This window comes from Anarrhichthys ocellatus, unplaced genomic scaffold (assembly GCF_004355925.1).
Source record: "Anarrhichthys ocellatus isolate YVR2014 unplaced genomic scaffold, GSC_Weel_1.0 scaffold32, whole genome shotgun sequence".
Taxonomy (NCBI): domain Eukaryota; kingdom Metazoa; phylum Chordata; class Actinopteri; order Perciformes; family Anarhichadidae; genus Anarrhichthys; species Anarrhichthys ocellatus.
Window position 1 is genome coordinate 5044561 of NW_022280062.1, and position 14893 is coordinate 5059453.

The following is a 14893-nucleotide window of genomic DNA, read 5'->3' on the forward strand; positions in this document are numbered from 1 at the left end:
GAGAGAGTCAAGTATGGCTGTACTTCAGAAAGAGTAACTGCACACTAGGTACTGTTGCCAAACTATAGGGACACGGGATGAGGATTTGTGTGTCAGCTTGTGTGTACAGTATGTTGTGTGTACAGTATGTGTTTCAGGCAGAGTTGGGGTGCATGCTGTGTCTCTTGGGGTTTTGGGGATGCCTTTTCTGACTGGTGGCTTCTTGACTGGATGATGGCGGCATGTGTAGCAAGGCATAGCAGAAAAAATCTCTTGAGTGTGTCCTCGCAGCCTAGCTATAGCTTCGTTGCCGCCAGAGGAGTTGGGAAGATTTTTTTTTTTTAGAGGTTAAATCTCATCTCTGTCTGCAGAATATTGTCGCAGCATTAGCATATAAATGTGCTCCTTGTGAGATGCATGTTTAATATGGGGGAGATTTAAAAGTATAATCATACACAAAGTGATGATGTGGCAGTGAATGGGACAAACACAAAACAGGGGAGGTGTACTGATGGGCTTTACCCCCCCCCCCCCCCACGCTCTTTGTGTGAACCTTTTGTGTCTATGTGTGTGAGACAGCAGATAGTGTACATAAAGTGTGTGAAGAGATAAAGCGAGTGCATTATTGATTCGGCGCCTGCCTGTGTGACTGACGGAACAATCAGCAGTGGCCTCAACTGAAGGAATATATGACTGCTAACCTGCAAAAAAAACCCCCCCCCCCCCGCTTTCCCTTGCTTTTCTCCCGCATCATCCCCACCTTACCTTACCCCGCCTCACCCCCCTTCTCCCCTCAGAAACCAAAGCAGAGAGACTGGCATCCTCCTGATGGCTTCATCCTGGGCCTGTGGACTCTAATCCTCCTGGTGTTTTTCAAGACGTACGGCATGAAGCACCTCAAACACATCTTCTGAGGCCGCAGCGTTTACGCCACTGGATATCTGAAGACGGCTGCAGATCTGGAGCGTTTACTGCAGGCATATTAGAGGTGCGCTTTCTGACGGGCTTATTTTCCTGAAAATGGAAAGGAAGTATGTATGGATGTATGGTACCACAACTGCTTGGCCAGGAACTGTGATGCAATTGGTGCCTTTTTTCGGTTTTGGATGTCTGCTCTATGCTGATGAAATTTTACATTGTTGTTACCACTAGCAGTTTGGCTTTAAACTGTGTTGTGTAGTCTTTTTGACAAGGACTTCAAATACTTATTTATATTTGTGTCGAAAGTTCTGTGTTTTTTTCAAGCCATTCCATAATTGATTTGATTTGGTAAATAAATGCACCGAATTTAGTCTGCAGATAAGAATTTCATTTATTTTTGAGAACGTGCATAAATCAGCAGCAGAAGCACTTTTTATTTAAGTGCTACTCAGAACGTGTGCTCGGTCAGAAAGAGGAAAGTGTTGGACGCGGGCAGGCTTATTGGCTGCGAGTGGGCTGTGAAGAGATTACTATTTAATGTCTCCCTTGTCCATATACATTACACCCCTTGACTGTCATATCACGCTTGTGAAGGATAACAATCGCACATAATCCCATCTCGCATGATGGACCCATCCACTTTCCCATTCACCAAATTGCCCTCCCTGTGGAAACATCCATTAGCTCCCCAGCCGTGCACTCCGCTGATTGTATTCTGGGTGATGGACAGCTATCTCCCCGGCCATTCCACGTCTCTCGCTACAGAAGCGATAAGTGAGTGATAACCTAGTAAGCCGCCAGCCGTCCCAAATGAATCTCCTCTGTGCTGGGACGTGTTTGCCTCCCCCCTCCCCCTCCCCCTCTCTACCTTTCCCTGCATGTGTAACCACTCTGTATTACACTCATTGTTTGAGGGGGAGTGACCGATGCTCAAAGCACATGGATTGAACCTGAGGTAGTTTGTCATTGCTTCTTGGCGTGAGGACCCGCCCATCGGGTGCCCGCTGCCACCGTCCCTCGCGGCTAAAGTGGAAAATAGATGGAGTTGGAAATGAAACCATATGTATCGGAATGCAGCTGCTGCGTCAGCCACCCAAACTACCTTTTCTGTCACATTATTTATGCAACGCTTATTTCTTCTTCCCATTTCTTCCTGGTTTCCTTTCCGAGAGAACAAGACCACCTTATTTCTTCAATCGAAGGATTTTGATACCCTGATTAAAGTTGAAACACTGAACCAAAGATGGATTTGTTTTTTTCTTTCTTAATTATTCTAATACTGTATAAAAACACCAGATCTGCTTTTACTGATGCCAACCCTTGAAGGTATGCCTTGCAGAGCTCAGTCTAAGCTTATTTTATACCACAAACGCATCCTTGAAATCGGGACCGCTTGAGCTGACTTGCACACCTGCTCTTTTGTTTTCTTACTGGAAACATTTCAAACGAGAGGCTTTTAAAAATGTCTTTTCTTTCAGTTCCAGTCTTTTATTTCAAGAGACAGAGCAGCCATGGGATCCAAGCCTCAACATACAATCCGTGAATAGCAGGCTGACAGCAGATGCAATACAAATTAAAGCCAACCTATCTCAGATGGATTTGTTTGTTTTTAAACCCACTTCAAAATTTACTCCATCTCCTCTGCGCCTCTTGTTCTTACGCAGACGGAATTTAATACACTCTCCCGTCTCCTCTGTCAATATGGTTTCCCTGTATGCTAATCGAGAGCCGTGTCTGTTTTCCTTCACACCTGACTTGGTGGGGAGAAGACCCAGTGACAGGACAATATTCGAGCAGCCATCTCCAAAGAAGCAGAGAGATTTCCTGTCGAAGAGTCGGGCAGGATGCTCTGAATGTGTCGCACGGGTTGTTCAAACGACGGAGCGGCGTCGGTATTCACCGGTGAGCACGCATACGCTTGTTGACTTTGGAGGTAGAACGTTGACATTAGTCCCATGTGACAGCCTGCTAAATTTAATGATTCAAACATACACAAACACACGTGCAGACGGCGTGTGCGCCTGACATGTCCAATTTCCATGGAAACTCTGAATTTCCTGCTTGCATGTCGGTGAGCCTTTGTAATGTCAATCATTCCCAGGAATAGTGTAAGTAATTTCAGTCGCAGATTTTCATTCTCATCTGCAACAATAACTGGCATAAATCATGCTCGGCAGCGCTTGTTTAATGTAGTGTTGAATTTAAATGTGGCTTTTCTAAAAATAAATTCAAAGAGATGAGGGTCACATGTTAATGGTCGCTTAGACAGAAAGCCCCGTAATAAATATAAGCATAAAAGCTTTGTCTTTTCCTGGTTGTGTAAAATTGATTTTGCATAATTTTAATGTTTTATTCATTCATACAAAGTATAAACTAAGAAAGCAAAGAAGATTCAACTGAGACAAACCCTGTGTTCTAAGCATACGAATGGTTTCGTATGTTGAAAACAGACAGTCGACTGTTTTTATTAATCGGTTTCCAACAAGACGACTTTAGTGTTTAAATTCACAAAACAATCTTACCTCGAGGTTTTCTACTTAGTTTAATTCATTAACGTTGCATGGCATAAAAATCTTAACTCATGTTTTTTTCCTCCGGCACTTTAAGCCGCATCTCATGGTCCTCATACACCCGTCATCACATGACTGAAGTTCCATACTTCTGAGATGACAACGTAGCCATCTGCGTGACAAATGAGCACATTTGGTACGTGGACTTTGTCCCCATTTGTCCAGTTCCTGTTTAATTTTTAGGAATTAATTTAGACGAGTTGTGGATTTTTTTAAAAAAAAATTTTAATTTATTTTTTATTTTTTTGATTGGACAAAACCAGTTTTGAGCCACTTGGTACAGGCATTTTGTCACTATTTTCTGCATTTCATCAGGTTATCTTCCTCAGTTTTAGCCAGCACCATCGGTATCAGGTCACATAGATGTAATTAATGATATAAATGGAAATTGTTTTCTACTGCTGGCAAGTACAGAAAAATGAAATATAAAAAATAATTCTAGGACATGGCCGACTGGTATGACATATTACATAGTCTTATTTAACTTAATTTAAATTGGTAATCCTGCAGAAACCATGTTACAGACAAAACTTTAGCAATTAATAAAAATAAAACATATGAAATAGTTCCAGACCCAGTGTTGTGATAACCGGTAGTATTTGTGTGTATATTAATCAGGATAAAAAGAAATGCATTCAGTTATTGTTCAGCCCTGTTCATAGTTGATATTCTACTTTATAATGAGCTGGCAATCCTCCTAAATGCCTATCAAGTACATTTTATTGATCTGGCTCAACTGCCTAATAAAAGTCTTCATGACCCTCTGCGGAATACTTGGTTTTCCCGTCATGATCTGATATTACCTTGATCTACTGTAATTACTCTACCTAACGCTCTTGTAGCAGTGCCATCTTCAAATACACTTCAAACAATCAGTCATGAAGACAGTCGGGGATCTATTGTAGCTTTGGGGAGGAAGGGCCTCGTCACGCCGCCTGTCTTTCATTATTTCAGTGTGACACAACCCGATGTCACAACCAGACGGGAAGAACGAGATTGAAAAGTAAAAATGGCAGCTGCTGTCAGTGGAGGGTGAAGGTGAGTCACTGGCCTCACATCCTCCACAAAACCTCCATGTTTCATCTTCATGGGTGGGGGGGTGGGGGGCTACTACACACACGGAGACTTTTATTTCTCACATTACCATGTTACATAGAAACTGCTGAATGCAGGAGTACTGATAAAAAGTATTTTATTGAGTGGGATGATATCTTTTCTTTTTGCACATGATTGAAATGTAACAGATTAACAGCAATGCTGAAATGATTCCTCATTTTACTAGTCAGTTTTATATCACTGCCTCTTGAATATCTTTGTTTGTACAAAACAATGTGAAAATATCACCTTGGGAACTTGTGATTGCCATTTTTTTTTTTTGCACTATTTTCTTACATTTTACAGACTAAACAATTCATCTAAAATGAAAATAGCCAGTAGCTGCAGAACGACATACTGCGACTTAGTCAATTAGGCAAAAAACAAAAATATTCAAGTGCTTTCTTTGCTAATACAGCCTGTTGTGCAGAGCCATTCACAGGTGAGTCTAGAAAACAAAACACATGTCTTGGTCTCAGCTCCAGCACTAAGTCAGCCGCAGGGCTCTCAGGGCACTACTCCTACAGCCGTTTGTGATGTATACGAGTAGTAATCGCTTCCTCATCTCTGCCAAAGAAACGTGATATGAAACACGTTCTAGTGGTGTGAGCCACCACGTCTCTGACCCACAGCATCCCTCCACTCATTACTCACATTACAGCGATGAGGGCAAAATCAATAGGGACTTAGCACCAGGATCAATCATTAAGATTACCCCACCTCTTTCTCCAGACTGACACCTGCTTTTTATTCATGGAGAGAAGAGGGGGGGAGGGGGGTGGAATTAGAGGATCACAAAGAGAGGAAGGGGCCGTCTACAAGCAGTATATACTCCATCAAATGAGAGGAGTGCGCACATAAAACACAGTAAGGAGAGCGAGAGTGTAGACTGACAGATCACATACACGTCAGTTTAACAAAAAAACGGTGTAATTCTCCTGCTAGGCAGCAGATAAATACTGTATAGTGGGATGGATGGGGCTGCTGCATCCCTGCTCTCGATTTTAATCTCCCACTTGTCTTGTGTGACAAGGCTGTGCATTTACATGGAAATCCGGCTTGTAGCTAAATAAATCGCGCAATTAAGTGGCGACAGGAGCCGACAGAGCCTTATGAGACACACGTACCATCCAATCAATGTTACACGTGTCACTCAGTCAAGAGGTGCTGCATTGGAAAGGTTTAACTTGTGTGACACTTGTGAATTTACTTTACAATGCACACACCTGAAAGGTGGTAAAATGTGTTAGGACAGATTTATTCCTGCTTTTTAGGAGTGTGAGCCTTTGTTGCACGACACAGGACTCAAAGAATCTCATCCAACTTGATCTCAATCCTTGAAAACAGCCGATGAATATGAATCTCACCATTGACGATTCACATTTCAAATAGCCAAATTCAACTACACTATTATTAGTATTCAGTTTACACTGTCTCCAGCACTACATTGTTAAGATTACAGGCATTGTATTGGTATTGTTCTATCAGTGAACTGTAAGCAGTGAATCCTGCATCGATCCTTCATCCAACAGAGGCTTTGTGGAGAGCCCAAACTCAAGTTTGTACCCTCTGCGATCCCTCAGGTACACACACACACACACACACACACACACACACACACACGATCCACAGTAAGACACTGCATGCATGCATTGAGAGTGGAGTGTTATGATGTTGCGTCCTTGTATAAACTTAACAAGGTTGTACAACTTTGAACTGGCTCACCGCAGTGAACGGAACACACTGCTGGAGACGCAACAAATGTCCAGCAGGATGAACAAGACTCAGTCTTCTGTGGTAGCTATATTTCTTGCCTACTTCATTTTTTTTGTATCCCCTCTGTTAAGGGTCCAGTAGCCCTCTATACAACTATTCCCAAATCCTCAGTCTTTCTTAGATGAATCTCTAAAGTATCTTCTTCACCCTCCAACGCAGGTCACGTCTTCTGGGGTACCAGGGGCGTCGCTATGACCGTCCCCTCTAGCGTCCGGTTAGCTGGGAGAGGCGGGGGACTCCAGTCCGGCTGGTAGAAGTGGATGTCAAAAGTCCGTGCCCAGTTGGCGAAGACCCGTTTCTCCGTGATGAAGCGGTGGTGGCTGCCCCGCCGCCCACGCTCATGAGAAAGGTACATGGCGCATTCATCCGGACCACGTGGCTCGTAGTAGTGGTAAGGGACGGAGTGGTGCTGAGGCTCCCTGCAGCATTAGTGAGAGAAGAAGAGGGACGGTTGACATTTCAAAATGCTTTAATCAGTCACTTGAGTTTCATGTGGCGGCACCACAAAGGGTTCTTCACTTCGGAGGGAGGGAGAAAGAAAGGGGGAAGTGTTTGCCTTCATTTGTTTGTCTTTGCATGGATTACGCATCCAAATTCAGCCCATTTAAATAAATGCCACCTGTAGGTCAACACTGAATGGAAAAGACAAAGGTTTCAGTATGAATTATCCATTATAAAATCCATTATATAAAATGGAGCCTCTGGCATGGACGCCACATGTTCAACACAGTACATCATCTAATCGTGCATGTCTTAGTAATCATGATGGCATACTATAGTATGGCTTCTTCTGTGACTTTTTTTGTCACACTTTTATGACAAACTATCCAATTACTTTTAATATAATACTACATTTCTGTGATAGTTTCTTGTTGCATATTGTACTATGACCTTTTTATGACACATTCTGTACCCTTAAAGGTTCTCTGTCATACTGTACTATGAGGTTTTGACACTTTTTATGGCATATGACCTTTTTTGACATACTTTAAAGTAAACAAATTATGTATTAGTATTTGATGTTATTTTTATATGACACACTATGCTATGTCTTTTTTGAGACATACCTTGCTATGACAAGTTTTGTGACGTGCTAAATCATGACCTCTTTTATGATACTCTGTCAAAGATGTCATAAAAAAAATCAGAGTATAACAACCTTTTTATGGCATACTGTACTACAACTATTTTTATGACACATTTATGATGTATATACAATGACATATGCTATGACAGGTCTTTGACACTTTTTGTTGACACCTTTAATGACGTACCGACGGCTTTTTTCCTTTACATTTTTTATGAAACACTTGACCATATTATAAAATATACTTTGACTTTTTTTAATGACAAACTATAATATGACTTCTTGAGGAAATTGAAGATTTGATGAAGACTTTTTTCCACGTACGTCTTAATTATTTTATTACTTAAGTCAACCATTTGTTCAAAGAAATGAAGCCGCATTTCCCTCATTATCATCATGATCGAATTTGTGACTAAACCCCAAATAGAAAATAAGTATTTAATCAATCAGAACCAGGAACAAAGATATACATAGTATTTAACAGTTTGTTCTTTTTTTATTGAGAAATCTAAAAAGATTTGTTCCTTGTCCAATAAAATCACCCAATTAAAGCGTTGGTCGAGACAAATGAGACGTGTGCTGTAATTTCAAACCATTAAACTGCCACTGAGGGACTGGATAGCAAGACTTTGTATCCCACAGTTCTTTGCATTGCTGCTACATGGTCATGGTGTTGTAGAACTGCTCAGTGAATAAAGAAGGAAATAACCTGTTCTGAGATTTAGAGACAGTGCAAAAAAATATCCCATTTCTTTTTGCCAAATGCAGATATTTTCCAATAGCAGAAGGATTAAATGCTCCTCGATGGGTTAAGAGAAATATACTTCTCAGGCTAAGAAGTAAAAACTTGGTTTAAAGTATTTCTCTATAACATTTATTTTTTAGCAATTATATAAGCAGCCATTGAAGTTAAAAACACATTTGGGTATTACTAAAAAGATTTTAACACCTAAAAACTCATAATTTGCTTTGTCAGGTTTTCGGTGGTTTGGTTTTATCAAATTTGATTGAAAGTGACAAAACAGTTTTTACCAACCGTCATCAGATTCTGGTTCAAATGTTTTCTTAAGCTCATGTAAAGTTGACATATGAGATACACTGAGAGACAACATTGATATTATGGTTCATTAGCTAATTAACATTACTAATGTTTATGTAAAAAAAAATACTTTTTTTTTTAAATGATCACTGGAAAGAAAGTGTTTGAACCAAACGATCTTTCGAGGGAAATCAGCTTTTAGTATAACATGAAATGTTGTATGATAAAGTTCTCTTGTTGTACTTCAGTGCGTATTGTGTTGATGATTGACTGAGGACCAGAATTGGTAACTGCTAACAAACTAACATTATATTCCTGGGCTGTTGCACTAAAACACAAATTTTATACTTGCAGGTATCCAACAACAGAAATACTAAGATCCTTTACTTAAATAATAGCAAATTCTACAAATACTTCATTATAAGGAAATCCTGAATTTAAAATGTTGCTTAAAAGTATTATCACCTAAGTGTACTTAAAATATTAAAAGTGAAAAACTATTTTGAAAGAGGAATCACTCCAGTAAAATAAGGCTTGCCTTTGAGGCTGAACATGCATTATCTCTCATTAAGTGTCCAGTTCACAGGCCGGATCTTCAGAAGTCTGCATCTCCAAACTGAATAATCCAAAATATGTAATAAAGGATGAACAAGGCTCGTCTTATCTCAAATTCATGCAGGAAATAAAGCCTTCCTTTCCCTGAAGTTTGGGGAATACAACTGCAGCCCTCGGTAGCCGATAATCAATCCACTTTGTGTTTTGGTCAATTGTTAGATGTTGTTTTCGACTTTGTGTCTGCGGAGGATGAATGACCAGAAAAAAAGCGCCGTGGGAATGCTGTATGGTGTGACAAAGAAAACAAATATAACCAAAGTAAAGCCCGGGTAAACAAAGGGAGACTGCTTGATTGCAACAAGCTTCAGTAGTGTAGCAGGGCCTTAGACCAAGTAAGCTGAATCTCCTTTAAAGAAGGAAGCCTTTCTACAGATACAGACCTCAGAGAAAACCTTAAGTATGGGCGACAAAGCCATTTTTCACTCTGACATACTGTGCAATGATATTTGTGGTGGCCAGAAAAATGGAGCAGAGCGAGACCTAAGCTTTCTCTCCCTCTCGTATCTCAAACGCACACAAATGTAAAAAAAAAATAAATCAATACTTGTAACGCACGTCTGTGTTTTGACTTTTTAAACTGATATTCAGGCAATTTAAGCATCTCAAAAACATATCTAGCCACACTGACATTGTATTAATAAAGTTGCCTGAATATATTTACGATTTAAATCTTTCTTATCAGGTGGATATGCTGCTAAGAATTTCTACAACCTTGATGCGACTGCATATACTGCTCTGCTTTAAAAAAAACTCTTGGTGATGGTGCTTGTTGGTGAGCTGATGATGTTTTACATGCAGCTCCACTGTCTCACCTGCAGAAGTCAGGGGCAACCATGCCGTAGACATTGATCCTATCGCACAGCTCCAGGGCGATGGTCATCGTGAACCAGCCGGTGCTAAGCCAGGAGTTTGATACTCTTCTGTAGAGAAGAGGAGGAGGAGAAGTTAGAAGGATTTTATTTGTGGAGAAAAATTTACCATATTTGATTTTTTCAGAATGTGATTAACTGCGATAGACAATCGGAAAATTTCACATCGGCGTTTTATGGCAGAACAAAGATTTATCTAAATCTAGAGGTTGATTTTTCTGACTGCAAGATCATTCAAGTTCCCTCGCAGCTTCATTAATATACAGATCCATCCTACATATCGACCGATACAAATGAACCCCGTCAAATAATCAAACCCTTAATCAGAAAGTAGTCGTGTGAATTTAGTGCAGATAGCTGAAATGACAAAGCTTCAGCTGCAGTTTTTAGTCATGCCTATGAATGTCGTTATGAAAGAAATATGAAATTCTATTTTTATTGCATTACGAAATCCCTCTAAATCGAAATGTTCAAAGTGGTCTCTGTCGTAGGGTTGCCGTCAGATGAAAAAAACATTACAGCATACATTTTTTAAGATTCCCTTGTTTTTGAATATATTTAATGGGCTCCAAAGTCCTACAACTTCAAACACCACTTCTAAAAGGGCCGTGAAGACATTCAGTTGAAAGTGAAAATACATTTAACTAAAACTAAACTAAACTCTGGTACTTTGATTCTGGGGTTTCAACAGCAAACGTAATGAATAAGCCCTAATGATGGTTAACGTTAATATACTGCAATGAGAAAATACTGGAATATAAAATACACTGAAATGTTTATCAGAAGCTTCCTTAACACAGGATGCATTAACCTGACTTTTTATATAACTACCTTACATCAATGACACGCCAACATGCATTTGGGAAGTGTTTTCAAGACCTGATGACCAACTGAATGCACTCTTTGTGATGGCCTGAATAAATGATAAATCACCCGAACTGTTTTAGCACACTCGTGATTCAAGAGGGCAATGTTGGTCTGTGCACCACTTTGGTTCAGACTGAAATATATTAACTATTAAACAGATTGTCATCGAATGCTGTACAGACATTAGTTATCAAAGAGGCAGAATCCTGGCTTACATTTTTAGTTTTTAGGGAAATATCTTGACACCTACTGGGTGCCAGGACTACAAATATTCACAGTCACTAGAGGATAAAGTATAATTTCTTCAGTAAGGTCCACAAATTCATCTGGCACCATAATCAGGTCAAGCATTTATCATTTTCCAACACTTTGGTTTTAGATCAAATAAAATACCTGCAAAACGTACGTCACTCCCATCAGCCTCGCACGCCAACATGCTAAACAAAGATGGTGAACACGGTAAAGAATCACCTGCTAAACATCAGCATGTCAGCACCGTCACTACGAGCGCGTTTGCATTTAGCTCAAAGCACCGCTGTTCCTACGAGCAGCCTCACAAGAGCTGCCAGCGTGGCTGCAAGCTGTGGGTTTCACAAAGCAGTCGGGACAGAAAACTTTGTGATGCTGATCTCTGGCTTGTTGGCCTGTAGCCACGGTTGTAATCACTGCCAAGCACAGTCATGCAGAAGGTTTAGCCGTTGTGGTCCAAAGCACTTTTGGAACAATCTGTATTCATCAAATCAATTTATAAATTAGTTTGAGAAACAAAAAAACCTGTTCTTGTTCCCTTACGCGCTGTGTAAAAACATTTAGGTATGAGCCGATATAACAGTTCAGCAGAGGTACATTTTAATCCCACAGCTGAATCAAGCACAGCTGTGAATCTCGTCATGCTTCCCCTGCCGCACAGAATCCTGACTGGGATTGTGACTGCTGGCCAGTGGATGTGCTCATGCATCAGTTATCAGGTGCATTTGAAGATGGCCTCTTTGGAAATATCAAATATGGTGGTGACGTCACAAGACGAATAACCCCTGCAACCTTTATCATAATTGTTCCAACAGAGCCCTTTATTAGAAAAATAAATCAACAGTGAAACCAAATGAATTCTACTGAACGTCCTCATTCAATAATAACAGAACTAATAGTGCCACCTGTAGTATTTCACCATCAGTAAATCATTGCCACGTTAATTATAATACCCGAGTATAAGATTGACCAACATATTGCATCTCATTTTGCATGAAGCACATGTGAATATTTTGGAAAATGTGCTGGGACAAAGAGAGCGTACTCAAAATAAAGAGAGATTGCTTCATGGTGCAGAGCTAAACCTTTCAGACGTCTGTGCTTTGTCAGATGATAAAAGAAGCGAAGGTTGAAGGGGAAAAGAGGGGGATAAGATTATGGGCTGCAAGTAATACTATTGGCATTATATTATAAATGTACTGGAAAATAAACTGTAGTTTTGCAAACTAGTATGTGGTATAATATTTACCACAATCATCTCAGTTTAGCACACTAACATTTGCTAATTAGCACTAAACACAAAGTACAGCTGAGTATTGGACAAATTAAATGTCCAAATACAACTGTAGAAATAGCTCAATGGCTCTGAAGGGGGCATGAAGGTGTTTTATGACAATCCAACAGTTGTTAAGACACTTCACTCAATATTACAAATGTCAACTTCATGGTGGCACTAGAGCCAAAATCAAGACGATCACTGAAGACGTGAGGACACGTCATTGGAAAAGTGTAAATCGGAGATATTTCACCAGATAAGTGAAAACTTGTGGCGCTGGATGAAAAGTACAAACAAAGTAACAATGAATCCTCCTGTTTTCATTTCACCTGCACTTTAAAGACTTAAAACAAGACTTCAAATGTGGTGAAGGTACACTAAGCAGGATTTCTCCTAAAATAAAATGCATAGACTCGTACAAACGTAATCCCTCTAAATCATAACTGATGACTCCCTAGACATGCGAACCTGTATTTTCTCTTTTCTTTTCATTTTTGCTGTGTTCGGGACATTTCTGGACGTCAGTGTTTGGCCGTTGGGTGACTGTCACGCACGACCGAGCATGCATCCAAGAGGAAGGTACGAACTACAGCGGCGGAGGTTTCAATGTCGGTCCCAGTGCCAAAAAAACCCTCAAATACAGTGAGGCGAGACGCCAAGCAGACGCAGCTTGTTAAAAAATGAGTGAATCTGGGGTTCCTGTTCACTTTGTGAAGCTGCAGGTGGTACACTGGGCTGTGTTCTGGTAACCGCGGTCAGGAGACGTGCTCTTCTTGTGTCATTGATGTAAATAGGAGTAAGGAGGCAAAGGATCAAACTCAGTTTGACAGGATCTCCTGTTCCCTCGACCACCTCGTCACCCTGCTGCTTGCAGACAGCTTGTTACTGCCTCTCATCTGTTCACACACATATACACGAGCATCCACAGCACCCGAGGTTTCAACTTGGCAAGACACAGAAACAAAGCAGGGGCCTGATGAGAAAAGACTTGACAAGAACAACCTGGCAGACTCGGCACCCTGCTCGCCTCCGGTTGATGAGGGTGACAACATTCGGAGTAGAGGGTTTACCTTGCCGTTTGAAAAGGTGTTTCTCTTATTTTACACGTCAGGCACGTCCTTAAATAAAAAGCCTGTTAAGCATTTGTATTTTCAACAATTCCTCTGCTCGGAGACGATGGAATATAAACACATGTGGCTGGGAAGCTGTAGAGGAAGTGAGGAAACGTTCAGGGGACGTTATAAACAGGACCAAACGGTGTCATGAATACTACTAGTGCCATTGTGGTGTCACTATTATCGTGCATGGATTACATACTTGAATTCGGTCGCTCAAATAAAATGGTGGAGGGTAAATATAATGTGTAGTAAATGGGGAGTGATTGGTTTTGTTCTCTTTCAGCAATTAAAGCTGGGGTTAGCAACATTGGAAAAACCAGCAAGAGTAGACTAGATTAACTACATTTTAAGAATTGGTCGACCGAAAACCCCAGCCCAGTGTAGCCAACTTATTCCAATGAACGTAGCTAGCAGCACCGGCTCCAAAAGCTGCTAAATCTAGCCGCCATGTGAGCAAAACTGTAAAGTGTCCTTCCAGGCCTCCCTCTAAAGCCACTCCCACAAAAATATAATGAGCGTAAACAACAAACATGACTATTGTTAGTACTCGCAACTGTAAAACTAGCAGCTTATGGAAGACTACGGTGACGCGCAATGAGTGCAGGGGCCGAGTGCCCACAGGTAGGTAGGCCGTTCAGTCATTTAATTCAGCCACAATAATTGGCTTATTACAACCCTGTGACAGCCACAGATGCCAGATTTTTGTATTGTTTTGTCAGAGCATTTGATTTATTGATTGCCGTTGGTATGTAGAGAACTGCAACAAATAAATAAAAAAAGGTTTCTTAAATGCATTACCGAGTAAAGCTTTAAGCATATCGCAACAACTCTAAATTATTTCCCACCAATCAGACCTTTAATTCAACAGCATTGTGTTTGCAGTAGACATCTACAAATGTGCAGCTTCCTGCCGTTTTACTGTGTTGCCAAACAACCCCAAACCTCCTGATTCAATCAATCTGCACTGAGTGACAGTGTGATGAATAGTAACACACCTTCGTCCAACTTTTATCTTTATTAAAGTCTGTTCAGACCACAAACAACAGTGTCGACCCAAAGTGATGCTATCGCAGCTGAAGCACAGACTTCTCATTTAATTACAACAGGACCCAGGTTGTCTGGAACATGTTGATTTGTTGTGATATGCGAACACAGTCAGTGGGCTTTACTAGCACACACACACGCACACCTTTTGCAAATTAGAAAACTTCAGAAAAGTTCAAAGCGCAACATTTTGTCATCAAGCAGTCTGTGGTGGATGCACGGAGGTCGTAGTGAGGCGGCAGCTAATCTCACTTAAGGAGTCTTCCTCATTTCCTTGTTGATGAACATGCTGATGAATAATGTGGTGTGAAATGTCAAGCTCTGAGCTTCAATGGCGGTCTTTAAAAGGACTGGAAGCAAGCTGTGAGTGTGAAGATAGAGTAATCCC

The 14893-nt window shown here is 40.7% G+C and overlaps 2 protein-coding genes across 2 annotated transcripts in view; one reads left to right on the top strand and one right to left on the bottom strand.

Annotated features, from left to right (window-relative positions):
* The window catches only part of pigk (phosphatidylinositol glycan anchor biosynthesis, class K), a 24230-nt gene extending 22088 nt beyond the window's left edge, over positions 1-2142 (top strand). The window contains exon 11 of the mRNA XM_031865485.1: positions 777-2142. Within this exon, the coding sequence (XP_031721345.1) occupies positions 777-893 (117 nt within the window). The 3' untranslated portion in view covers positions 894-2142. The remainder of the gene's footprint in view (positions 1-776) is intronic.
* A 1851-nt stretch (positions 2143-3993) lies between these two features.
* Positions 3994-14893, bottom strand: part of st6galnac5a (ST6 (alpha-N-acetyl-neuraminyl-2,3-beta-galactosyl-1,3)-N-acetylgalactosaminide alpha-2,6-sialyltransferase 5a) — a 55853-nt gene continuing 44953 nt past the window's right edge. The window contains exons 5-6 of the mRNA XM_031865486.1: positions 9895-10002; positions 3994-6760 (exon numbers count right to left, since the gene is read on the bottom strand). Of these exons, the coding sequence (XP_031721346.1) occupies positions 6502-6760; positions 9895-10002 (367 nt within the window). The 3' untranslated portion in view covers positions 3994-6501. The remainder of the gene's footprint in view (positions 6761-9894; positions 10003-14893) is intronic.